This window comes from Oxyura jamaicensis, chromosome 2, assembly GCF_011077185.1.
Source record: "Oxyura jamaicensis isolate SHBP4307 breed ruddy duck chromosome 2, BPBGC_Ojam_1.0, whole genome shotgun sequence".
Lineage (NCBI taxonomy): Eukaryota > Metazoa > Chordata > Aves > Anseriformes > Anatidae > Oxyura > Oxyura jamaicensis.
This window is the reverse complement of record NC_048894.1, coordinates 62,723,968-62,751,839: the sequence shown is the minus strand read 5'-3', so window position 1 is coordinate 62,751,839 and position 27,872 is coordinate 62,723,968. Positions and strand designations below refer to the sequence as shown.

Below are 27,872 nucleotides of genomic sequence, written 5' to 3'. Positions count from 1 at the left end.
GCCCTGTGCAGCTGTTGGTCTGTTTCCAGAGCCTGTACAGCCCCTGCTCTGTTCTGTCCAGGAGAGGTGATGTACAAGACTTGGGAATGCCATCTGGCTATTTCCCGCCACTGAGCAGGTGTGCTAATTAAACAAGCTAATGAAGATGCATGGCCTGGAACAGTGTGATAGCCTCCCAGCAGGGCCTGAGCCATCACAAATCAGTGCTTGCTTTACCATGCCTGCCCAGAGAGAGCATCCTTGGGGAGCATCCCCGCATCCATCCGCTGCCGGTGACCAACAGGCAATCAACAGGAACACGTAGGAAGAAGAAAATCCCATAAACACTACTGGCTGCTGCTAAAATTAAGTGGGAAGGGCGCCACTCCCTAATGTACGATTCCTTCCTGCGGTGTTCCTCCCGCATGGCTCGCAGCGGTGTGGTGAGAGCAGCTTGCTGGGACGGAGGGTGAGGGCTTTCCGCAGCAGCTGTCCCCATAGGACAGTGAGCCAACACTACACGGTGTGTCAATGGGTTTTTGTAAAGGTGTTTCGCCTCTCCTGTCCTTGACCACTAGTTAAGATAGCTGGGGCCAACACTGCCGACCCCACATCAAAGCACAGACTGGGGCTGTGTCCCCAGCCCAGCTCTCAAACTTGGGTCCTCCAGGCAGGAATTTCTCTTCTTGTCTGTTTTGGTATGGGATCACCAACCCTCGAACAGGGATCCACCTCCGGAGCCATGCTGAGCTTTCCAAGGCACCCAGATCCCACTGTATTTCAGCTGCGGTTGGAACCAAGCTGAGGTTTTGGGGAAGCTCATAATGCTTCTACCCCAAACCATCCCAGCCCTAGACCTGGGCACATGCATGGCCCTCAGGCATCCTTGCTAGGGCTTTCCTTGCCTCCCCGTCCTGTGACAGTGGGGAGAAATACCCCAGCTAGGGCTTGGGCACTGCTCTCCAGGCAGGGCGAGTGATGCACCAAGGTGGCTGGAGTGCTACCTCCCTGTTGCTGGAGTCTTATACAGCCTTTTTTTTTTTTTGCCCTGTGGGATGAGGCATCGACCAGAGAAGGAGACAACAAACTAGATGTTTTTATGAGCCTCTTTCTCCTGAGCTAACTGCAGAATGCAGGCCCTACATCTACTGCATTGGTGCCAGCTGTGGAAAGCAGACCTGCCTCTGAACCCAAGGGCAGGTAACCCCAGATGCTGCTTGCTTCGCACCAGGGTTAGCTGGTGGCTGGACTTCACATATGCTTGTCACAGGCTGATGACTCCCTGAGCTCAAGACCCAGAGCTGCCAAGAACATGGAGTTCATCCTGCTGTGTCCTTGGCCCAGTTCTGCTACCTTTCCCAGCTCGGACAGGGGAAGACACCATGTGGGTGGGTCTCAATCCCCCCATCTGATCAGCAAAATTTTCACTTGCTTGCCAGGCTATGGTGCATCACCTTCTGGTGCATCTCTGACCCTGCTCTCAGGGGACCCACAGGGATTTAACATCCCTGCTCAAAATCCCCCCGCCCCCCCCCCCCCCCCATCTGAAGGCAGCCATCCCCTAAAACCCAGCTCATGGTGCAGCAAACCAGATCAGCACCCCCAGCACTGAGCCCCACACTGTGCCCATCCCATGGGGCTCAGCAGGGCAGGATGCTGCCGGCTGTGTGCCCACCGTGGCCAGCCACAAATTCGGGCCCCACTGCCCCACAGAGGCACAACCTCCACAGCAATGACCCAGGACCCAAAGGATGTTTCAGGGACACCAACCAGAGCTGGTCTGCTGGTGTGGGATGATGAGCAGGGACAGCATGTGCTGGTCCCCAGCTCCTGAATTAAGTCAGTGGAGTTGTAACAGCTGGCAGCGGAGCTGCCTTTCTGCAGGAATTAGGCACAAACGCCATTCTGAGGCTTTGCTGTAGATGTGTCAGGATGGGGCTGGTGGATGCTAGTGGGTCTGAACACCTGCGCTGTAACCCTTCCAGCCCAAGCGCCTCCTGGAATGCCTCCTGGAGCTGGAGCCCCCCGAGCGGTGGGTGGGTTTAGCTGCCACCTTCACAGAAAGCAGCACGTGAAATAAAAGTAGCACAGCCACTTTCTGCTGAGCCCCCACATGATGTGCCTGCTGCTCTGCCATGAGCTGCTCCCTCCCTGCACCGATAGGGTTTGGGAGCTCCTGGTGCTACCGAGCATCCACGAGCATCATGGCATTGAACCAGGGAAGCTTTTATATTCCCCCACAAACACACAGCATCTTCACTTAAGCAGACAGTTGACAGACAGCAGCTTTGCAAAGACACGGGAAAGCCCTCTCCACCCCAGAGGTGCCTATGCAGCCCAGCCAGTCACAGGGACATGCATGGCTCAGGTTGTTTCAGATAAGCCTAGAGCCAGTCCAGTTCCTCCAAAACACGACAGTCATGTCAGTCCAGAGGGAACCGCAGCTACCACCAGGGCCACATGTTTTGAATGCTGGTGCAGGAAGAGCATGTGGAAGAGGAACTGAAATCATCAAGTAGGAAGCAGCAGGTGTTGAGCTCTTGCCTTTTATTTTCATGGAATATTTAATTTCTAAGTAAATGGGAATGTTTATTTGCATTCTTCTCTGTGCAGCTGCATTACCACAGCTCCATGTGGGTGGGGATTGTCCTCATAGGTGAAAAGATCAGCAGACATCAACCTGGTATTTACAAGAAAAACTTTGAGAGCGTGTTTTTAAAGGAAGAGTTTGAGGCAAATGGAAAACTAACAGAAGAGTAGCGCGAATCCTTTCCTAGAATGATAGCCACTGCAAGAGCACAAGATGAAAAAGAAAGGGGAAGCATTTTTGTTGCCAGTGCCCACAATGAACTTTGCTACTTAAATTATGTTGCGATTTAAGAAACTGGTCTCCTCATCACTTTCATCTGCTGGGCTTTGAGGCATCTACTGCTGACTACCCATCCTTATGCACAGAAATATTTTAGTAGCCTTTAAATCCTCTTCATCTCTTTGGGAATTTTGAGGATTTTCTGGGCTAGACTTTACTGTCTGCATAGCTACAGAGATGACCTTTTGCTGTACCAAAACCTTGTAATCTGCCTTCATTTTCTGGCTGCTTCTTTGTCCATAATAGCCTCACTTATTTTGTCAGTTCTTGTGTGTTTAAAAAAATGTGACCTCACCTCTGGACCTCCGGGTTGTCTGTCAGTGCCCCAAATGAGACGGCATTTACAGACTACTTCTATGGAATATTATTCTCTGCTCTCTTGGAGTTTAAGCTCACTATGTAGATTTTGCACCATTCTGTGTAGCAATTTGTCTTCACCATTAGCAGCTACTGCCAGACCTGGACGTGCCATGCAGAATTGCACTGCATTCAGAAGGGGAGTTGGGTGGTTGGCTTTTTATTGTTTTTAAACATCCAATTTTTGTACATCACCTTGTTCCTTATCCTTCATACCCAGGACATTTTGGTTTTGCTAGGCAGAGGCAGAGAAGAAGTGGACCATAGAGATGCTTCAGAAGAACAACAGACACAATGGGAAGATACTACATGGAAGAATTTAATCGATGTTCTTTGAGTAATCAGAAATCACCTATTAAAACCACTCTTGTATGGACCCTGGCCCTTTTGCCTGGACCCCTTTATTTGGCACGAATGCCCTAATTTTAGGCTTCTTAAAGCAGCTTCCTTTTAAAAAAGTTTTGGCCTTCTCCCTTTTGGGATTAGTCCTAGATGCTGTCCAGATGCTGGGGTTAAGTCATGCCCAAGCTATCAGCTCTGGGCGGATTACAAGTTTGTGGTCCAAAGGATGGCAATAAACATGGAAGCCTGAGAGCCAAGGCTGACAAAATCTGTATATCTCAAGTCTAAGCACTGTGGCATCAACACGGTGCCAGGAGATTCCAGGTCAAAACTTGAATCCATGTTTAAAGGGCTTTGCTTGCAAGCCAAGGCCCACACAACTGTACTTCGTGAGGATGCTGAGATTTCATGGTGGAGCTAGACAGAACAATAGTAGCAACTTCATCAATGCACTGTTAAAGGAAATACAAGAAATACACTGAGGAAGAGGAGCAGGACAAGGAGGAGGAAGGTTCTGGATGAGAGAGGTGCCACCAAGCACTTCCCTGCAGGGAAGTGTGAGTATGGGAAATTGCAGATGTTTTTCCAAATCATGCATTTAAGAAGCCATTAAAACACATACATGAACATCCTTGTGTTCAGTGAAAGCTTTTTCTGCATCTTTCCCCAACCTTGTCAAAGCTGCCATGTATGAAAAACATTTGTCAGTGTGCATGGAGGCATTCCCACATGCCCTCACACACCACTGACTGTTTCCAGGGAAAACCATTTGACCAACAGGAAAAACAAAAACAAAACAGCAACATAAATAAATAAATAAATAAAAATTAGGGGAAAAAAAAAAAAAAAACACCACCACCACCAACAAAAAACACCTTCTCTAGAGAGGGACTGTAGCCCACTGGAATTCCAAAGGCTTTCCTTTGGAGTCATTGGCAAGCTGCTCCTGAGAAATGTAGGGGCTGCAAACAGAGCCCACTGTTTCTTCAGCTCCAAGAGAAAGAAAATAAACCCTTTGAGAACTTCAGTAGAATTTCATACAGTAGAGGATGTTGCCACCTGCTGTTTAAATACAGGCAGACACTAGTTCCCCTGGGCTTTGGTGGCTTTTGGTCATTTCTGAGGTTTTGCAGCCTCATAAGCCTGGTCAGTGTTGGGGAAGTATTGCATGTTCCGGTCAGGGCACTAACATTTAACTTTTTGTGCTTCTGAATCAGCTTTCAGCAGCTTCTCTTCCATTGTACCTTGGCAAACACCATAACCTGTGAAACACTCCCTCCCTGCAGGGTTTCTTCACTGCACTCAGGATTGCAGATAGGTGGGCTATCACAGCAAGCAGATACCAGCAGATACCAATTATCACAGCAAGCAGATACCAATATCACAGCAAGCAGCTCTCCAGAAGAGCCCAAGTAGGTACTCAAGATCACATCTGCTTTGGTGCCTCTTCATAAAATCGCAGAATAGTTCAGGTTGGAAAAGACCTCTAGATCATCTGGTCCAACCTTTAACCTAGTACTGACAAGTCCACCACTAAACCATGCTACTAAGTTCTACACATGCTACTAAGTTCTACATCTACATATTTGTTGAAGACCTCCAGGGATAGCAACTCAACCACTTCTCTGGGCAGCCTATTCCAACTCCACACAACCCTTTCTGTAAAGAAATTTATCCAAATATCCAACCTAAACCTCCCTGGTGCAACCTGAGGCCATTTCCGCTCATCTTGGTACAAGGTGAAAGTCTTCAGGGATGATGAAGATAAAAGTTGATCACGTCCTGGAGGTCTGAAACCAAACCTGAGACAGAAGTGTTTATTATTGTCATTTTTAAAGAGCTATAAAAAGTGCTTAAACTAAATACACTAGGAGCAGATGTTGAACTGCTGCCCTTATTTGCAGAAGAATTAGGTCATAGTATTGAGGATTAGAGCATACACAGCTTGGTATTAAAAACAAAACAAACAAAAAAAAGTTCATATTTTGTGAGAAGGTGGCTTGGTGGTCAGAAAGAACCAAGACAGATCCAGCCTGGGCTGTTCTGCAGGCACGGCTGATGCAGCAGCAAGGCTGGATTGCTGTTCCCCCTGGCACAAATTTCCCTGGGCAGAGAGCCATCAATTACACCTGTCCCATAGAGAACTTTGGCTGCAGACGTAGTCATGGCGCTGGGGAGGGGACAGCAGGGCAGAGCCGGGTGTGCTGAGCCAGGGCACAACACAAAACATCCATCTGGGGGACCAGGAGAGAAAATCCAGCATAGCTCCCTGCTCAGTAAGGCTGGAGATGCAAAAGGTAGGAAATCCGGCTGATTAAATTTGAACATATTTCTGGCTGCTTTCTGTAAGGTCTCAGGGCAGGATGGAGTTACACAGCTACTCGCTTCTTTTCTTGTTTAGTTACCTGGGAGTTGAATCAGGAGACTTTTTCTGTCAGCTATTTTCCCGTTAGGGTGTGGTCACCTTTATGGCTGCTGCCCTCACCCGGTGACCCAATCCCATGATAAATTCCCATCCCCCAAATGACCCATCTCGGTTACTTTTTAGGATTTATTTATTTGTTTTTCTTAAATGCGGGGCCTGGCCTGGAGGCCTGCATGATTGCCAGCCCCTGGCTCCTCCTGCTGGGCCCTGTGCAGCCATGACAAATTCTCAGGGTTGATGTTCTCTGGGGACCGGGGCTGTCTGCACCCATCCTGCTCCCAGTGCCAGGAGAAGCTGCGGACAAGCTTTTGTGGCATGGAGGGGCTGCGGTCCCTGCGCCTTGGCAAGACGCTGCGGGACCGGTAGCTGGAGGGGCTCCACCACTGCGATGGCCCCGTGTTGCGCTGGAACCTTCCCCAGGGCTGGCGGGCCGAGGCGTCCTGCATGGGGCGCGGCACCAGCGTCACGATGGCAATGATGGGGCAGTGGCAGAGCAGGCAGGTGGCTCTGTGGGCAGCCCAGGGCTGGATGCACTCCCTGCAGAAGGAGTGCCCGCAGGGGACCAGCCGTGCTGCGTCGTCCAGCAGGCCCAGGCAGATGGTGCAGGTCTGTTCTCCATGGGCCTCCGCTAGCAGCTCCTGGCATGGATTGCTCATGGTGTCTGCGGCTGCTCCGGCATGGAGATGCTTGTTGTTCCCAGGACGCTGCTCTGATGACAAGTGGGTATCAAGCACCTCCGGTCCTCAGCACCTCCCTTGCAGGTCAATGGCTGAACTTCAAAGACTTGCAGCCCACCAGCAGCACCTGAACGCCTTGCGCTTCACCAGAAGGACCTCAATGACTTGCCTGCAACCAGAGGGATCTCAGTATCTCATGTGCCCACAGAAGGACCTTGACATCTCAAGTTCCACCAGAAGGATCTGGGTACCTCACCTGCCACCCCGAAGGACCTCGCGTCTCTCGTGCTACAAGGACTTTGAAGTCTCGTGTGCCACCGGAATGACCTCGACGTCACACCTTCCACCAGTAACACCTCCACCTCTCATGTTCCAGCTGTGGAACCTCAATGTCTCAACAGCCACCAGCTGGACTGAACATAGGCTGGATTCTCAGGGCACTTACGGCCAGCTGCCTTTTGTGAGGCCACAGGGTGACAGTGACTCTGTGAGACATCACATGGTTCTTGGGGTGCCCCTGATGGCAGCACTTAAGGAATTAATGTGACTGTTGTGAGAAAATGCTGATGTGACATGGCTGCCCCCCACGAACAGGAGCGATGTCTGCTGGGGTGGGGTCCGGGACAGGAGCTCAGCCTTTGGCCTTAGAACTGCACCTGGGAGTCAGGGCTGTCCTTGACATGCAGCTGGACACCTGAGCACCAGAGATGTCCTGAAGAGATCATCGAGGAGGACACAACAAGAATCTGGGGAACAACTTGTCACCTGGGATGGTGATAAAGAGCCTGGGCACAAGGAAATTGGCCCAAGAAAGTGGGAACATGCTTGAGAACTCGAGTTTTTTTAAGAATATTAGGAATGTGGTCAGCTCTTGGCTGTCCCAGGAGGATGGTAGAAATGAACAGCATCTCTTGGTTACCTGAAGTGGTGGTGTCATCATAAAATCACCACAGAACCACAGAATCACAGAATGGACAGGGTTGGAAGGGACCTCTGAAGATCATCTAGTCCAGCATCCTTGCTGAGCAAGTTCACCTAGATTATGTTGCGCAGGATGGCATCCAGGCAGGTTTTGAATATCTCCAGAGAAGGAGACTCCGCAACCTTTCTGGGCAACCTGTGCCAGTGCTCTGTCACCCTCACAGTAAAGAAGTGCCCTCTCATATTCAGACAGAACCTCCTGTGCTTCGGTTTGTGCCTGTTGCCTCTCGTTCTGTCGCTGGGCACTACTGAAAAGAGACCGGCTCCATCCTCTTGACACCCTCCCCTCAGTTATTTATACACATTTAGGGGTCGAGATGCTGGAGAGCAGCCCTGCGGAGGGGGATCTGGAGGTTATGGTTGACAGCAAACTGAATATGAGCCCGCAGTGTGCTCTGGCAGCCAGGAGGGCCAACCGTATATATCCTGGGGTGCACCAAGCATGGCTTCGCTAGTCGGTCGAGGGAAGTGATTGTCCTGCTCTACTCTGCACTGGTGCGGCCTCACCTTGGGTACTGTGTGCAGCTCTGGGCACCACAGTACATAAAGGACGTAAAACTGTTGGAGAGTGCCCAGACGAAGGCTACGGGGATGGTGAAGAGCCTAGAGGGGAAGACATACGAGGAGTGGCTGAGGTCACTTGGTTTGTTCAGCCTGGAAAAGAAGAGGCTAAGGGGAGACCTCATCATGGTCTACAGCTTCCTCTTGAGGGGGAGTGGAGGGCCAGGTGCCGATCTATTTTCTTTAGTAACTAGCAACAGGACCTGAGGGAATGGTGTCAAGCTGTGACAGGGGACATTCAAGTTACATACCAGGAAAAGGTTATTCACTGAGATGGTGGTCACACACTGGAACAGGCTCCCCAGGGACATATTCATGGTCCCAACCCTGTTGGATTTTAAGAAGTGTTTGGACAGTGCTCTCATCTCCACACAGGATACAGAAACACCAAGCAGCAGCAGGGAGTGAAGGCAAGGAGCAAGCCACTGCACTGGCTCATGCCCAAGCAGGTGACAGGACACTCAGCCACTGATTGTGGCCAAACCTGCTTCAGTTTCACTAATACTCATGCCCCTGCCCTCATCTCCCACGAGAAAGCTGACATTTTTGCTTTTGCATGGAGACCAGAGTATCTGTTCTCTTGTCCATACAGAAAACTAAAGAGAATAATGATTTATGTGACTCGTCCAAGTTCTCAATGGTCTTTGCTAGCCAGGTGGAAGCCTGAAGGCTGTCGGCAGTTTTCAGATTTGCGACGTAAAGCACAGGCTTTCTCTTAGTGAGAAATCAGATCCTGCATCCTGCCATGGCTCTGGTTTACCTTTGCTGATGCCCAAAGAGCAGGGCTGCTTTGGCCGGAATGAGGATGGTGGTACCAAATTGTCTCCAGATTTTAACACCACCTTCTTCAAAATAAGCAAAATTCAAATCAGTGGAGACTTCAGAACTTCATTTACCGCTGTGCTGCTGGAAATCAGGACAGCTTCAGACAGGCACATAGTGGTTGAAACCAGGGCAAAGCTGGGGGCAAGCTGCAGCCCCATACAATGATGGGCAAGGGGGGGGGGGGGGGGGGGTGGTGAAGATTTTCTGGATATTATGAAGATTGCCTCTCTCCCTAGGATGTCAAATTGAGGAGTGTTTTTGGTATTGCTTGAGCAGCATGCCCACAAGTAGTCAGGTGATACAAGGTCAGCTGAACTCAAGAGGTACAGCATGTGGCCATTTGAGGGATCAGAAAGGGCACCAGCTGGTCAGTGACTACTAGATGGGAAAGCTGCTGTGAAAAGTGAAACCCTTAACACCCTTCCATGCTGTGGTTTAACCTGGCAGGCAGCTGGGCACCACGCAGCCATTTGCCCACTCCCCTCCTCCCCATCCCAGAGTGGGATGGGGGAGTGAATCAGAGGGAAAATAAGTAAAACTCATGGGTTGAGATAGACAATCTAGTAGGACAGAAATAGGAGGGAAAATAATAATAAGAAAATGGACAAAGCAAGTGATGCACAGTGCAATTGCTCACCACCCACTGAGTGATGCCCTGCCATTCCCTGAGCAGTGGCAGTCCCCCCAGTTTTATTACTGAGCACACCACTGCTGTATGGTGTGGGACATCCCTGTGGGCAGTGCATGCCAGCTGTCCTGGCTGCGTCCCCTCTCAGCTCCTAGTGCACCCCCAGCCTCCTCCTGAAGCTGAAACTCCTTGCTCTGTGCAAGTACTGCTCTGCAGCAACTGCAAGGCCAGTGTGGTATCAGCATTGTTCTCACCCTAAATCCAGGACGCAGCATCATACCACCTACAGGAAGACAACTCTATCCCAGTCAAAACCAGGGCACTCCATCTACATCAGTATTTTGTGCTGGAAGCAGGAACATTAGCTCCCAGATACTTAGGATGCTTAACTGGAATTGTGGGCAGCCAGATAAGCAACCCAATATAGGAATCTATTTCACATCCAAAGTAAGCGCCAGGTTTGTGGTCTTTATTTGCTTGTTCGTAACACACACACATCTTCATATCTATCCCCTGTACGAAAGTAAATACATAGCACCCACATTATAAATGTCTGGGCTGGTGTTAAATATGTAGCACCCACATTATAAAGGTATGGACTGGTGTAGCACAACTTTCAGCAGGTCTGCTTGCAGCGCAATGCATGACAGGCCCTGTTATTATTTTCCCTTCCTCACTACCTTAACAGAACAGACTCAACACTGCATTGAGATGTTCTAACAGAGTAGCAAACTATCCAGCCTTATGCATGCCAGAAGACTATATTATTCTGTAACAATTACTGCTGTATAAACACCTAGCTGATGTACAGAGCTGCTCTTTAATACCCCTTATTGCGCTCAGTTCAGTGTGTAAAGTTTAACAGCACACTAAGGGAGGCAAGAGAAAATGTCACCTGGATGCAATAGGTTTCTGACCAGCTACTATACATCAGCCCACAAAGCCTGTGCTGCAGGTCCTTTGAGTTGCGACACAAATAAGTAAACTTAAGTTGCTATTAAGTAAAATGAGTTTTTCGTTTACAGAAATGTTTATATTATATATCTAGTGGGAGAAAAAGTGGACTGTGTCATAATACTTCAGCTTAAACATTTTTTATTGGCTACACAGTTACTCTTTCAAGCTGATTTTATTTATTTCCATTTATTACGAGAGTGTGGAAACTGAAAAAACTAATTTTTGACAAACTCATACTCTTTTGGTGAAGCCCAAACTTACCATAAAAATCCAAGCATTTAAGAAACAAGTTCAGAAGGGATACACATCTTCCACCAAACGGACAATGTTCCATTTCCAAACCAACTCAGAACACTTGATTTCCATATGCTCTAAATTTTCATTCAAATACAATAGCTACGTTATAGAATATTTTATGCTCTCATACAAAAGACCTAACCAGAGCATAACCTCATTTCTGATTACCCCAAATGTGGGGGGTGGGTTGAGGGTGGGTTTAAGGTGGGGACAGAAAGAGAACAAGTACAATTAAAATGATTTGCTGATAAATTAAATCCTTATTTCAGAACAAATGGGAGTGCTAAAGCACAACCATTTCCATAGGAAGCAAATCCAGAACTTTGACAATCCTAAAAGCAATTCAGAACTGGAGCTTCTTTTCCACGCAGTAACTTTTGCCTGTTCTTTACATCATTCAGTTTCATGAATTCCACTGAAACCTGAGAAGGCAGGCAGGGCAGACACAGGAGCTGTGATATATTAAAAGATTACAGTTTTTGCAATTATTTTGCAATTCTGTTTATTTGAAAGGGAAAACTGTGTCCACTTATTGATGATCAGTATCTTCTGTGAGAAGAGACAGGCAGCATATTTAAAAGGAGTCCTTTATACAGACTACTAAAAAGCTCTTCATTGGGAAGCTGTATGAATAAATGACATTTCCAGTAAGTATAATTAACGTGAAAAAAGCATAGTAGCAGGAGTAATACAAGTGGCATCTGCAAAAAAATAAAGTAGTTGTTCTTCATTGTTTCACATTGTTTCTTCATTGTTTCACAAACAAAAGATATAGGGAGTCTGCAACAGTTTAAGAAGTTACAACTGTTCTTTCTGTTCGTTAAATACCAAGTTCCTGACTACTACTACTACTAAAACTGTCTCAATTCACTTTGAAAACAAAATAAAAGAATAGAAAACAAATGTTTGCCAATTAGCTTAACAGAAGTTCCTGAAGAAGCTGCACATGTGTTATAATGCAGCTAGATGCACATAAAAGCTTCTAGAGGGCATAAAAGACAATGCAAAAGGCAGTATTCCTGGGCCTGGAGCATGTCTGACACACAGTAGGAGCATGTGGACAGCTGGTGCCCTCTTCTGGACAAGCTAGATTCTTGTTTTGCCAATGCAGAGCACAGTTGGCCCCCAGCTACTCACTCAAACAAGATTTACTAACAATTCAACAACACACAGGCATTTTCTGTACCTTAGGCTAATTCCTCAGGCAATTCAAAGACAGGTCAATCAAGTCCAGTGGGAAAGAGAAAGCTGAAACACTTCCCAAGTAAGTGCTTGGCTACACAACTCCTTTAAAATTTCTGACAGCACCGTGTAACATCACAACATTGTTTATTATGTGACTTTTTACAATACAAACAAAATACAGAAATGCAGTATATGAATACAGCTAAATGCGAAACGGTGACTTTTTCTTGAGGCCATATTCCCATTTCTAGTAAAATAAAGAAAGACTGCACACAGGTAGAAACAGGTTGGTAGTCAACTCCACAATTTTGCCTAGAAATGACCTATAAATGTGTTTTCCTGCTACTTACCATAAAATGTAAAAAGGGAGTCAAAGGAAAGTTTTACTCACTGGTTCCTATCATATGAAAGAAGCTATATTCTATTTAGGAGGGCCTATATATGGAAAAATATCTAAATTAAATGGTATTACAAAAATGAAGCAGTAATGAGATCTTTCAGGCTAAAGAAGTTACTAAATGAGAATAGCATATATTTAAAGAATCCAAAACATAAAAGGGTTGTTATAAAAAGCTTAGGTGCACTTTAAGCCTACGACTTTTTTTTTTCCATGTGTACTTTTAAACAATGGAAGTGTCAAAAATAGGGTCAACTGTGTTAGACTAAATTACATTATTGTATATGCTGCACTGAATGGAATTCTTGTATTATAATAAAGAAGCATCATTTGCATCATATTATGGCAATTTGTCCTCACAAAAATCTGTCTTGAGTCCTTGCATTTTTGAATATCCCGTAAACCGTCAAACCACCAGAACATGATTGTACAACAGTAAAATGTTTTCTTTTGCATTAAAATGACATCTGTTTAAAAAAAAAAGGAAAAAAGGTACTTAGAGCTGTTATTTTTCCAAGTACACAACACCCTAGACAATTCAAGGCATTTCATTCTCCATCAAAATTAACAAAAATTTGTCATGCTCTTACATCCATTACTATGGATACAACTGGTGCAAAATTGGTCAAATGGATCCAACAAACACTGATGTCCAGGCTGGCATATTGGCAACTAATACAGAACTGGTGGTCAAAATGATGCATTTAAAATATCTTCCCTTTCTTCTTGTTCTTTTCCAAGGTTCTACAATGATAATAAAAAAAATTGTCAAACATTGAATACGTGTTATTAAAATCACTTTTTATACATATATTTTTAAATAAGCATTTTCTCAAGTCTTACAGATTGCAATACACTGTATGAAAATGTATTATATTCACAGTACTTGTACGTGAAGTCAAGCAGTGCATTTATCACATTACCCCATCTGTGGACTAGAGTTAAACTTAATCAGTTTAATTCTTGAAACTTTAACTCTCCACCCTTCAGAAGTTTGATACAATCTACCTTTCAAAACAACATGTTTTTTTTAGATAGATCTGGCTATGTATGAATATAGCATTTTTCCATATAAAAACTTGCTTTCAAAGCTAGTAATAATCCCAGTATTGTTGAAAGGTGTTCATCTCTAACTGCAGTTTCATTTTTTTCTTGGATTTTAAGTGAATTTCCATAGTGGTAAAACACCACTGAACCTTATTACTATGGAAATTTCATTTTAACAGAAAGCTACAGAACATTTACTATGAACTGCAGATTAAGAATCAATTTACCTGGAGGAATTCTGTTGTTCCAAAATACGTTGCTGAGCTTCCCAGTTTGCTTTCTCATCCTCAAACTGACGACGCTTTTCCTCTAATTCTTTGTGTTGCGCCTCCAAATTCTTTTTCATTTGCTCATGGCGTCGCTGCAGCTATAGAAAAAGTCATGAACAGACTCAGCAAGGACACAGAACGCTGCAGCAACTATACTAAAGTGAGACAGTATTAATTTATCTTCAGAGAAAGTAACTCAACCCAAAAGTTCTAAGGTCATGGGTATAATAAAACACACATAAAAGTGTATTAAATCCCATAAACACATTGTAGAGCTTACAGAAGACTCCCTAAATGTTGCCTGAGTCACAAACCGGAGTTGTAAGCAGTTACATGCGGCAAGCAACAGGAAACTCAAGGAAATTTTGGTATTTGATGCAAACCTTAAGCAAATTACAAAATATTTTAATATCAGTAATACATAACGTAGCAGCTTTGACTTTGTGTGGAAAAAAAAAAACACATTGATTTCATCCTATAGTGTTAACTACATTAAGGATCTGTTTGGAAAAGTTTGGAAAAACATTATCAAATCGATTAATTTAATGAATTATTATTAGTATTACTGAAGTGAATTGTCTACACTGCCAGTATTACATAAGAAGTCTCTCCTGCAAGCTTCTGGTGATGGGACCGACAATCAAATGCCCTGGATGTGAGAATGGAGATACTGTGAGGAAAAGTAATTCCATTCATGTGCTGCAACAAGTTTCTATAAAATGTATCTGCAGAATCTAGAGTATAGTATGTATCTACAAGTATCTATAAAATTTAAGTATGTTCAAATGACACAAAAACAGTGCCAACAAGATATACCTGCCTCTTTCTTCATCTGGTAACTCTTATTTAGATGATCCCTTAGATATTGTATCAGAAGTTCCTCAAATGCCTTTTCAGTATGCAAAGCAAATTATTATTACTAAATTAGCTTATGTAAAACATGAAAGTCTGAAGAACTTTTTAAAGCAAATGTAAGAAAATAGGTATAAACTATTCCAAAGAAGAAGGGAAAGAGATGGTAAGAAAATTAAAGAGTATTTTAAAATGCTGTGATTGTGAAAATAAAACAAGAATGTATATGAACATTATATACGAACACTGAAGTTGCATTTCAAGTTTGTTCTTTTACCATTTCAGCAAAGAGAAGAAGCTGGGAAAAATAACTGAGTTTTCTTTAAACATAAAATGTTGGAAAGTCTTGTAGAGAAGAGCCATCTTTGTATTTGCTCACTTTCAAGCATATTTAAGACATTTTCATTACCTCAGCTTCAGAGTCCTTCAGTTTCTGAACTTTTTCTTTGACTTTCATCTCAAACACCTGTTCCATCTCCATTTCCATTTTTTTCATTTTGGCTACATGCTCTCTCCTTTCCTCTTCCATCTGTGCCAACGGGCTCCTGCCACAAATCCAGAAGAAGTAGTTAGGTAATAAAAACTTTTTTTTTCTTTCTGTTATATTTGGGTATCTGTATAAAAAAGATAAAAATGCTGAAGCATTATGATAAATAACACAGCTTAAATTCATTTTGCATTATTTTATTAACTGTTAAGCTTCCTACAAAAAGGAAATTTCATACAGTATCTCCCCTCCCCCCCCCCCTTTTGATTTATCTTACATTAAGGTTAAAGCAGCTCTTGACTTTTTTATCTTTGGTAGAACCTGGTCATGGGTAGGGAATAAATCAAAGTTACAAGTAATAAAAAATGAGTATCTTCCAAGTGATCTTCAGGCATCTTGTTCTTTGCAGTTCAAATATATATATATAAATCAATAGATAGAACCTTTATGTAGAACAGATTAATTAAAATCTTTAACAGTGTTTCAGACAGAAGTCCCATTTTTCCTTTAAATTGTCACTGTTCAGAGCGATCATAAGCATAAAGTAGGCATTGCAACTGTGTTGAATGAGATGGTCATACTTCCAAAGAGATAACGTTAGCTGGAAAACATTCCTTTAGAAAATTATTAATTAAATTGATGTATAAAAATAATATAGTTGTATATATGTATATACATATACATTTTTAATGGTTGCTACTTTTTGAAATTCTACAGAATTTTTAAAGCTTGTGACCCACACTAACATAGTGCAAGCTCTGAAAAGCAAGTTTCACATTAAATACCCAATAAACAGGATGATTTTGATCCAAGGATGATTGCTCTATACAGCCTTATCATAAGAATTTCATGTTGCTCAACAAAAGCAACCCAAACAAATCACTGGCCTCTTTTTTTCAGTTTTGAGTATGCATGGCTTTGGAAAACATCAGTTTTAGTTGTCTTATTGATAAAAATGGAAAATAACTGAATACATAGGGAACAGTTACAATCAAAAACAGAGGCTATCTGCTGTAAAGTATGCATAATTTGCTCAGGCAAGCAAATTATAAATTAGAGATGGCAAGTTTAAGCCCTACCAGAAATATTATTTTTATTTTCAGTGCTTAAAACAAACATAAAAACCCCAAACTGTTCTGCTTCAATTCATGCAGCAAAAACTCTCTAAGAGGCAAACTAATTAAAGAACTTCCAGCAATGACTGAAATAAAATTAGCAACATCCATTTTGATTCAGAATTTACCACTCATTCTTAAAGGAATGAGCTTACATATCAGACATAGTCAAGATCTGTTTTTTAAAATCTGTTTTGACTGTTAATGGCTCAGTTCATCCTTATTGCTTGCTCATTTTCAAGAACTAGACATAGTGAAGGTAAACAGGGCCCCATAAAGTCAAGGCCATGTGAACAGTTTTTCAAATACCAGCATTTTAAAACGTGCTTTAAAGGTGACAATCAGGAGTAGTAAGGAGAAAGAAAATGGCATTTCCACAAAAAATCTGATTGAATCTGAACTCATAGTTGCCAAGTTTGGACTGGTGAATAGAATTCTGTATTACATACGAAACTGAAACTGATCCTCAGTCTAACGCTTACTCTAGCCATTCAAAAGGCCAAGTGCTAGGAACTTTTGTCAAGGAAAAAAATTGGTTAAACATGGGTCACATATATTAATACACAAAAAAACATCTCGAGTAAGAAGAGAATGAAAGAGGAGGTGAGTAGCAGTATTTGTCTAAGCTAACCACATGTCCTAATGAAATTATTTCATTGTTACTTTTTAGATGTGTAAAGTTCTCAAATATGCCTGCTCTTCAAGAATTAACCAAGATATAGATCTGAATACAAACAGATCATTGCTGCAGTTTCTACAGACTTGAAAGGGAAGTAGTACTGTCCTTCTGTTGACAGCCTAATTGCCTAATACAGATGTCAGGCAAGCTTATTTGAGAATTTAAGAAAGTGGAAAAAAAAACAGGCTGCATAGAACATTTAATAAACTAACAAGCAAACATTTACAGCTGAGATCTTTACAAGAGAGGTCACAACTAGTTTTGTTGGGTCATAAATATGTGACACGGGTAAGTGCACATTACCCTTTATTTCAGGATAAAATAACACAAGGGGCTTAAACAAAAAAGAGCTAAAGACAAAACACTAAATATATATGTAAAACATTTTTTACTGATTTAACAGGATATATGTTAAAGCAGCCTTCTAAGATCTGCAAAAGTTAAAAAGTTATTCTGCGTATATGCAAAGTGGAACCTCTGCAAGCCAGTAATAAAATAAACCCATGGTCAGAGAAGGCTGAAGTAATTAATTTCCCAATCCAATTAAAACTTGTAAATTTACAGGTAAGCATAAGGAATTAGTGGAATTTTCATAAGCATCTATATAAACATGATGGAGTTTGAGATATAAACTGGGTAAATTTCACAATTTATGCACTGAAACAGCCTTTTCTACTCATTGCTAAAATTTGACCATATTTGTCTTGAGTTTTAGCCAAAAAGTTCCTAAAGAGAAAGGGTTTTTACAGAGATATTTGTCCCTGAAATTATTTATAAGTTCTTAAAATTTACATTAGCACTGCTTTATAAGAAAAACAACAACAACAAAAAACAGCTAGGGAAAAAAACAATGCCAAGAGCTGGATAACAAAACTGTTTTAAATTTGAAACATTAAACAGTAAAACCCTTTTTGTGTTTAAATAATTTTTGTCTAAGTTTTTTGGAAAAATTTAAATGACCACTTACATGCCTTCAACTGTGTCAAATCTAAAAAACAAAAAATACAGAGGCTTAGCTTAGCATGCTTAAATAAAACCACAAAACCAAAAAGCAGTAATTAAAAAAGTAAATTCATTATTAATAGATTCCTAAAGCTAATTATCTGCTCCCCCAAAAAGCAAGTTTTTCACAGTAACAGGAAAGACTGTTAGTTAAAGCTTATTATATTTAAAGTTCAGTTAGTAAATCACTACACCGTGTAGATATTAACGCAGATTTGATGTGCAGATATTTTCAGCAATAGTTTACCTAGAGTATGCAAGCTCTTAAAGTGATTTTAAATATTTTAGTGACCCGAACAACCACTTGCTATAAACAAGCTTTATGAAACCAAAGCCATATCGAGGCTTATCTACTCATTAAAAATTATCTCCTAGTAAAGGACATTATCAATGATATCCTTTTATTAATGAAATTAATAGTGTTCCTGTGCTGCAAAAAGAGCACTTCACATCAATGGCCAGCAGAGGTCTCACCGGAGGCTGTGATCAGCTCTGGAGGAGGCTTCACTGAAGTTACTTCCCCTGAGCTTGGTGCTTTACCCTGAGCTTGTGTTGGATTAGCATTTCACATACACCGTAAAAGGAGAAAAAATAGTCTGAAAACAAGATTCTCACATTAATCTCACAACAAGTAAGATGGGTTTAATACCCTAGAATTATTTCACTGAATTTCATTCTCTCTGGTGAAAAGGAAGCAGAGAATCTTGGCTTTTTGGTAAGAAAACAGTAAGAATGTGGTCAAAAGGAGTTAGAAGTAGTTTAAACTAGGCAGTTAGAAGGATTTATGCATTGTGTATTTTGTGACCCAGTGTGCCAGTTTATTCAACAAATCCCTAGATAAATAAGGCTGATCTTTACAGTATACAACATGACTTTCAATGAAATAAGGTTTTATGTTGAAACTCACTGAAAATATCAACTTTGTATACCAAATTAAGAATTTTCTATTTCAGAGCAAATGCAAATTTTAGCATATGCATAATAGTGCACATGTAAAGTTATAGTTACTGCACAGTGTGAAGAGCCAAGTTATTTATATACCCGAAGATTACCCTCGATGATTATTTATATATTATTGGAGAGATGGAATGATCTTGACAATTTGAAGAAATCAGACACTAAGCCTAAAACACAAAAAGGCTACATAATCATGGTGCATGCTTTGGATGGCTCTTAGGTCAGTGTGTTACTTGTAGAAAAGTCTATTACAATTTTACCAAAGCAAAGGAGGGGAAAATCAAAGAAAATTATCATCTGGACAAACAAATTGCTTCAGTTCATCTCCACAGTATTATTAAATCTTATGACATGGACTTATACTGATTTTCACATTTGCACTTTTGTTCAAAGAAATAAGTCAACAGTTGCCTGAAAAATAAGATCAGAAAAACATAGCTAAATTAAAGGTAAAAAGGTCTATCTGGTCTCCGATAGCTTTTGGAGAAGTGCAATAACCAGAGCTTGTACAATCTCTGCTTATATATATTCTTCCAGTTTACAAAAGGAACAGCAGCTTAGGAGTTTCCAGAGCCAGAAGTTGTATCTGTGTTTAACAGGATGCTTGTAATACCACCAGACAGCATCAGAGTATGTCTCTAGTCTCAGACAGAGACACTGGACCCATCTCCCATTAAAGAATCAGATTTCCAGAGGACAAGTCACATATTGCTCCATTTTGAGACACAGACACTTCTTTCAAAGAAGGAAGCAGCCAAACATAAGATTCCTCAGGGGATGCACAGATAAAGCTTTAACTTTTATCTTCCCCCTTTCAATTAATTTATAGGAAGACATGCATGGTTATTAGGAAAATTTTCTCTATGCTGCTTCATCTAGACGAAATTCAAAACCATGAAAGCACATTAAGCTTTAACATGCTTTTTGGCTTTAAAAAAAAATGCTGATAATTCAACATAAGGATAAAGTAACAAGACAAGAATAGCATCAGCTGCTTCATAACCAGCACGTGCATTCATGATTTTTAATTTTAAGTCACCCTGAGTTTGAAGAAACACTGCAAAAGATTCAAAATTTCTTACAAGTTTGCAATAGATTTTGCCATCTTTCAGATGGCAAAAAAAAACACAAGAAGATGGCACAAAACACAAGAAACAGTAAATGTTATCACAAAAAACAAGGATCTTCTAAATTTAAAGAACATCCACTAAGATTTGGAAATGGAGAAAGACTGCTACTAAACACTGCATTGAAAAATCCAAACAAATTCCTATGATACACCGAAGAGCAAGAAAATGTTTCACTTTTCAGTACAGTGATAGCAAATAGCACAGTAAAAATACAGTGAACAGTACACAAAGAGTATAACAACAGCAAGTTAAATAGATACTGGAGGCAATGAAGAATTTTCTATTCCGCATTATCATTAATCCACTGTCATCTAACAAAGAATTAGGCTCTAGATCTTCCACCCAAGTACTCAAGAGGGCTTTCTTCTCTGCTGTTCCTAGCTGTACTATTTTGTTCTCCATGGTGACTATCTCATTTAGTAATTTCTGTTTTTACAACTCCTCCCCTCTCAGCCATAACACTGTACTGTCATGAGGATGACGTGCAGCTTGAGAAAAAGTTCCAACATACTTGCTATGTGTACTCAGGAGCTTTGACATGTAAATCAGGGACAATGTGATGGCAATAAATATCGTCATATGTGAGAAGTAACCACTGTGAGAGTGAGAAGTAACCACTGTGCTATAAACATATTTGAGGACTACTTCTATCTGAGACTTGACCTCACTACATCACTAATTCATAATAATTTAATAACTAATTATTGTTTATAAATGTAGACCTGTGGAAATGCATGTATTAAATGAAACAGGTATTCTCAATTAAATGAAAATGGTATTCTCAAATAGCATTGTATATGAAGAATACAATAAAACTTGCTTTTAAATCTTCAAATAATTTTACCATGTTGGCAAACAGCTTGCTGCCAGTGGCAGTCAAGATGACCTACTAGCATTAAAGAGCAAAAACCACAACAAAAATAAAAGCAAAACCCCTGCAATGCAACTTTCCTCTCACAATAGATGAAGATGTTGCAATAATCCCGGTATCATGGTAAGCAACCCTAGAAGAAGCCATGGCAGCCATTCAATAACAACAGTGTGTCTGGATTTTCAAAGTTTCTAAATAAATATTAATCTAATTTTATCTCAAAAACATTCCTGATGCTGACTACTGACTATTCATACAAAAAGAAACAATGATGCCAAAATAGTATATATACCAAAATAGAAACACTACTGCACATAAGTTTTCCAGTACATACTAATTAAATAAAACTTAGGAACAGTGAAAGTATGGTTTCTCTTCAAAATTGAATCCAACTAAATCCCATTTTTTAACCTATTCACTTAAGACTAGTGTAAACCTTAATGAAACAGAACAAAACCAAATCATGAGTAAGCCGGAAGTATAGTGTTCACAGACCAGAATGCAGCGAAGAGGCAAATGACTGAAGTGAAATAAAGTTTAAATATACTAAAAAAAAAAATGGGAGAAGGATTAAAGAGCACTACAATCTCAACAAGAACTTACTTTGTTAGCTGCCCTTTGTTTTTGTTGTTGTCAACACCATTGTAGGTAACAGCTGCCAGTTTTCTGCTCCTATAGTTCTCATAATGTACGTTGTTAGTGACATCCTTCAGGTCCTGCATATGAGTTCTGTCAATAAGTGTAATTTATCAGCTTAGTGTGCAAATACAAAATACTATGCGTAAAATTAGTCCATGCTCCTTTTACAGATTGACTTAAACTATATTCTGCCATTAAAGCCTCATTCCCCACAATGTTGTCATTCTTCTATTTAAATAAGAGCTGTCAAGACAGCTAAGTCACAGAAATAGATTATTTTGCACTGAATTCACAATTGTTAGAGCAGATGAACTTACTGAACCGCTGTGAATATAGGAAGAAAAACCTCTCAGCGCTTAACACAATGAAGCTTGCTTTAGAAAATGCTGACACCTGAAAATTTAAAAAGATGCCTGCAACTAAGTACACGTCAGCACTAACAGACAAGTTGGGTTCCTATGGTTTATTACTTTTTTTTTTTTTTTTTTTAAGAACAAATCAGAAAGAAGATTGGTATCCAAAACAAAATTCACTGGCACCAGTAGCTAGATATATGGTTAAACATATTGGTATCAAAGAGCATAAAAGTTTGTTTACAACTAAAAACATGGGATTAGTACGAACTCTCAAGTTTAGATCTTTTTTTCCTCTAACTTTCCAGCCTGTTAGACATACTAGAAAACTCCATGTTACCCCTTAGTTGCTTACCTTATCAACATGTTCCTCAGAATTGTGAAGTCACAGTGTTCCCCATTTTCAACTGCAGAAAATGATAATTTTTTCTTGAGACTCCAACCAAAACATATACCTTACTCAAAGAAAAGACATCGTCCACTTCCTATGCTCATTCAACAGGTTACGCCCAGACTTTTTTCACTCATGCAGGATGCATGTTTACAGTAGAAGAGAATTAGTGATACGACTTTATCAGTATATCTTACCAGCCAAGGTAGGTTCCCTTAAGTCATACTAGAAAAGCGTACTCTGAATCAATTTAGCGGAATAAACTACCTCATCAGAAACAGTTTTGCCAGTTTAACTAACTTCATGATCCCTTGGAGGCCCTGTCAGCACATTATTAAAGATCAGACATTAACTGAAGACCTCAGTCTAGATTCAGTTACGCCCAAAACCTTTAGAAGATAGACTTCATGGTCTATTTCTCCCTCCAGCCCCACCAAAGGAGATACAAGCCTTTAATTGTAATGCATCTTTTGTTGTTCAACTAAACAAAGGAAGTCTGTATATTCAATTTGATGCACTTGTCTACAACCTGTCTACAAATCAAGAGGGTTGGCAACTGTCATTACACTCCATCTATTTCAGCAGTGCCTGCCATTCCCATTATTGTATATGAAGTGGATACTATAAATGGTATTTCAGTGAACAGTGAAATACTATTGGAGAAAAAAGCACACCACAGAATCCTCTGGAGTTCAAAGAGATGAGGGAGAACACAAAGCTCCTAGCATACAAAAGGAAGGCATGAGGCAGGTGCCCCTGAAATAGAGATGGACATTTTCAAGGGGAGGAAGAAGTAAATTAGAATGAAGGAATTGAAGTAACCTGTGTAAATTCAGTGAATCCTGCAGAAAAATGAAGCACATAGCCCCTTCATGTGTTCATAACACACCTGAGCTCTTGCATTTATTTTATTCCATGGTTTTTACAAAAACTGGTAAGTTCCACTCGCACAGTGCATGTTATCTCTGATCCAGAGTTGACCAAACCAAAGTCATTCAAATAGGGTCCTTTTAGCCCGGTTGTAGTTCTTCCCTTCCAAAAATTATACAACCACTTGAGTGTGAAACATTTCTCAAGTTTGTTTTAAAATAAAGAAGAGCAGTACCATTTTGTACATTTCAAAATACTAACGCAAGAGCCTTAAAATAAAGCTTGAACATCTCTGGTGCAGCTGGTTTTTACTTTGTGCCAAACCTCATTTCCTGCTAGACATGTACTTTAAGAGAAATGTTGCAGCTTTTTAAAGTATTGGTCCATACTGTGCTTGGTTTCTTTGCTATTTTGACCCATATTGAATTTATAGTCATTGCCCTTGAAAGGCAGAAACAGTGAGAAAAATCTTCTATTTCTTCAATACATGCACACTACAAGGAAAAATGTGTAATCATCATGGAAAAACAATGCAAGTTTATAACAATTCTTTCATTTATATGGCATGGTGCGAGCTTTATTTTTCATGTGCCATTTCAAATAAGTAAACAGATTTGAAGCACAAGCAATGGTTGTCAGAAGAATATCATTATCTTTAAAGCTTATTTTCTACTGTTTGGAAGGTCTAAATGAAGGGAAAAAAAAAGGAACTATGAAAACTATTCAATTCAGTACAAGGTACCTTCCTTTTGCTAAGCCCCAACAATTAAGGCTAATATATTTTGGGTATTTGATGGGTATAAGAAGTTGGGTATATTTTTTAAAAAAATTCTTACATAAACTTTAAATTGAATTTATGCTAGTCAAGCTGATCAAATTAACATTTATAATGTGAATACCCTGATAAAAAGAATTCAAGAAATGAACACAGTTTATATGAAATAAATTAAAATAAGAATGCTAGTAAACACTTGTAATTTAAGCCTCATCTGATGTAGGAACTGTAATAAGTTACTACAGGTTTTTACAATTCCTCAGTGAAGCTTCAACAGGAACCTGCTTGCAAAATTACACGTTGCTGAACCTTTACCTTGTTTCTGTCAGAATAACAAAAAATGGTACATTCAATAAATTTCCAGCGAGTGCACATTAAACCAAGTATTTTAAAAACATTTCAAATAAAGACAAACATCCTAATACATTTCAAATGGCTACAAATAATGGAAAAGCCTTACCTTCTGCAACTCCCCACGGGTACTGCCTTCCTCTAACTCTCTTGCCATTGACTTCAATGATCGTATTACTACCTACCACAGCAAGAGGTAAACGATCCTACAACATAAAGTATTGCTTTAAAAAAATCAAACTTCTCTAATGCAAAAATATACCCATGTATAAACTTGACCAAGGGCAGTTCAGTGCTGTAACACTGCAGTGCAGCTTGCCCAAACTGCCAGAATAGTTGCATTTACTGACCTCTGACTTGTTTGTATTACACACATTCTACACACACCTTTTTGAAATTCCCTACACATTGTCACATACTGTAAATCTAGGTAAGAAGCAGACACTACTGTTACTTGGTAAGCTACACAGGCAAAACCACTTCCTATTTAATTAACTTGCACAGTAATTATTTATCAATTTGTACCCCTACTGGCTGCAAGAGTTTGTTACTTTGACTGGATCTTGCATTCAATTTTCAAACATTTGCCAAAAAAACTAATTCAGGTTCTTGTTTTCAGCTGAAGCAAAAATCTTTTCAGTATAACAAGCAAAGTAGTCAAGAGCAGCTTCAAATAGCTGAAAGGAACAGCATACAAAGCCAAATATTTTGGACTTTCATCCTTGCTTTTATTCTTCCTCTTCTCCTTTAGGCTAGCACATCTTAATCCCAGAATAGCATTCGTTTGTGCTATTTGTGTTCTATCTATCCTAGGCGATTCCCACAGTAACAAAAGATGTAAAGGCTTTTATAGGCTGTTAAAGCTACTGAGCAAAAGAGTGAAGTCCATCCATAAGATGGACTTCAATATGAAAGAACAAACCAAAAAACACAAGTAAACAAAGAAGTCTTGCAACAGCCTGACAGCCCAACAGTCATTCGGGTTTCCTTTAATCATTTGTCTTAATTAAGGTTTTGGTATATCAATCAGTCAGACAACTTCTATTGAGTGCAATGCATGCAATTCATGCCACTGCACACCTCTCTGAAAGAGGATCCTTGCCTCCTACCAAGCTCACAGTCAAATGAAGTGTGGCAGGCAGGTGGGAGTCAAACAGGAATGAAATAAAAAGAAAGCAAGTCATCTTTCAAAAGTTTATTAATAAGAATGTGATCTTTTGTTATCGTTCTAGATTTCACCCATTAAAGGGCTCAAACAAATCTCTGAGAACTTCATTCTCTCAAATGAGAAACAGTGCATCTTAGAACAGCCTTACATCTTTTTACATCCTCTACATTTTGGTGGGCTCTTCACTATCAAAGCTTTTTGCTCTCCTCTCTCCCCCTCAGACAATGGGAAACAGAAGCAGTTAAAAATATATTTACCTTTATTTTTTTAACAATCTTACTTTCTTCTTCGTCATCTGTTTCTGGAAATTCATATATTTTAATTTTGTGTTCTTGGATTTCTTTCATTATCTAAAAACAAGAACATGTTATTTGCTTGAGGAAATCATAGTCTTATGATAATTTATTTCTTGCTGCAATCTGATTCTTGCTCTTTGCATACTAAGATGATTAACTTCTATCATAGAACTTGTACGCATTTAACACCATCAAGCTATTCCAAGGGATTATTAGCAGGACCATCACTCCTGTGGCAGGATAACATGGATTAGAGCCAAAGACCTCACAGTTAATGGAATGCTATCCATCAATACAAGGCACAAGAATCAACCAGCAGTTTTCTACATCTGGGCCAACAGAGAGATTTACACGAATGGCTGCTCCACCTGCACATGCTAAAACTAATACGATCAAACTTAAATTCTCAGACTAGTCTAGCTACTGAATACCTTATAAAAAATTGAATAGATAACTGCTGGCATACTTCAGGCCTTTGAATTCCCACAACAGCTACTGCTGTCACACCTATTCTTTTCTGTTTCCAGTTTGTCTGAGCACCAGTTGCTTGAAGCATGATCATCTATTTTAGAGTTTGTGATTGACGGACTGATTCCACTGGCAAGTTGCGTTGAAAAATATTTGCAAGCACTAATGAAAATGTAAGAATAACTGACAGCCTGATCAAAAATGAGGCTTTACTGTTTTGGCGCCTGATTTGTCTGAAGCATATTTTTAGAAACATGATTAGTTTTCCAGAATTTTAGAATGGAAAACTATTACACCATTTAGCTGACAGCTACATTGCAGAGCATTTGGGAATATTTCTGGTTCATGAGTTTGCAGTCTTATAAGAAATATATGCTTCCAATTCAGGCAAGGACTTCTTTTCAAAGTTGAATTTTGGAAAGTCTGCCGTATTTAACATCAACTCGTTGATAAAGCTACATATGTATTAATAAATATTCTGCACTCTGTCTTTTTCCCCTTCCACACAGGGTTACATCCAAAGAAAAAACACTTGAAAAGCAAACAAAATTGACTTCAGGTCTACAGCATCTTGCCTACATTTCTCCAAGGCAGAAAATGTCATTGCATTTTAAGCCTTAAATCAAGAGCTTTTTGGCATTATGAAATGCTGTGCAACTTTTCTTTTTTTTTCAGAACCTGTGTTTTTTTTTAAACTAGGATGGGACTCAGTTCAACAAAACCAACTTAATGTCTCATTTTATCCTGTTCTGTGTTCTCCTTATCCTCCTCCTTGCATAGCTGAAATAAAACAATACACTTGGTAAGCATTGGTACTAAATTTATTGTGAAAACAGAAAATTTCATTTGTATCAACGTTACAATTATTTAACCATCTTTAAAATATATTGCTACAGCCCAAAGCTTAACACAGGCATATTGTTTCTAAGCTAATATTTAACGTATATTTAATAAATACATGGCATTCACTTTCATGTTGAAGTGCTAATGAAGTCAGTAATAGCGTAAATACTGTTAAATACTGTTTTTGTGTGTGTTTTGGGGATTCTTCGTTTGGTTTTGGTTAGTTGGTTTGGATGTTTTATTGTTCTCTCTTTTCTTTATTTTAAACAATTTCTGTTAGGCACATAAATCTTGAAAGTTCTCTTCCTACCTTACTGACTTTTATCTCAGCAGTGAAATACTTCACCTGCCAAGAACCATGCTACACTTAAAACATCTTTTCCTGAGGACAGAAACAAGATTTCACCAAGAAATATAATTAAATCTAGAGATATAAATTACTTAGCTTTGCTGTCTCAAGTCACTGCTTCAGGGTTTAAATTTTGCATACAAGTTAAATCTCACAATTTCCATAGGGACCGGCTTACAAAATTAGCCCGCGTTGTAAATATTCATCTTTCAACTCACCTGTTTTTTAAACTGTTGGCATTCCTCAGGTGTAAGTGTGTCTGCTTTGGCAATGAGTGGAATTATGTTCACTTTTTCATGCAGGCGCTTCATAAACTCTATATCCAAAGGCTTAAGTCTGAAAGACAGCATTAATTAACACAAATTGCAAGGCTTTGAACAAGAACATACAAATGATTCAGGATTTGTCCTGACGACTGTTCTTAAGGCACTGATTTATAAGTGATAGATGCTTGAATGAAATTCAAAAAAAGTCTACCAG

General features: G+C 40.3%; 1 protein-coding gene and 1 long non-coding RNA gene across 6 annotated transcripts in view; both read right to left on the bottom strand.

The window, feature by feature from the left end:
• Window positions 1-12,210: 12,210 nt before the first annotated feature.
• Window positions 12,211-27,872, bottom strand: part of SEPTIN7 (septin 7) — a 77,819-nt gene continuing 62,157 nt past the window's right edge. For 4 of the 5 annotated variants that reach the window (XM_035316790.1, XM_035316787.1, XM_035316786.1 and 1 more), the window contains 9 exons: window positions 27,611-27,728; window positions 25,694-25,786; window positions 24,378-24,474; window positions 22,237-22,288; window positions 21,493-21,618; window positions 17,897-17,917; window positions 15,058-15,193; window positions 13,755-13,894; window positions 12,211-13,224 (listed from right to left, as the gene is read on the bottom strand). In XM_035316790.1, coding sequence (XP_035172681.1) covers window positions 13,185-13,224; window positions 13,755-13,894; window positions 15,058-15,193; window positions 17,897-17,917; window positions 21,493-21,618; window positions 22,237-22,288; window positions 24,378-24,474; window positions 25,694-25,786; window positions 27,611-27,728 — 823 coding nt within the window. In that variant the 3' untranslated portion in view covers window positions 12,211-13,184. The remainder of the gene's footprint in view (window positions 13,225-13,754; window positions 13,895-15,057; window positions 15,194-17,896; window positions 17,918-21,492; window positions 21,619-22,236; window positions 22,289-24,377; window positions 24,475-25,693; window positions 25,787-27,610; window positions 27,729-27,872) is intronic. The other variant, XM_035316788.1, reaches the window with a different exon arrangement.
• LOC118161435 lies at window positions 22,746-24,371 on the bottom strand. Its single transcript, XR_004748024.1, has 2 exons — window positions 23,327-24,371; window positions 22,746-22,801 (listed from the first exon to the last, which is right to left on the bottom strand). It is a non-coding gene; the product is annotated as an uncharacterized LOC118161435 (long non-coding RNA).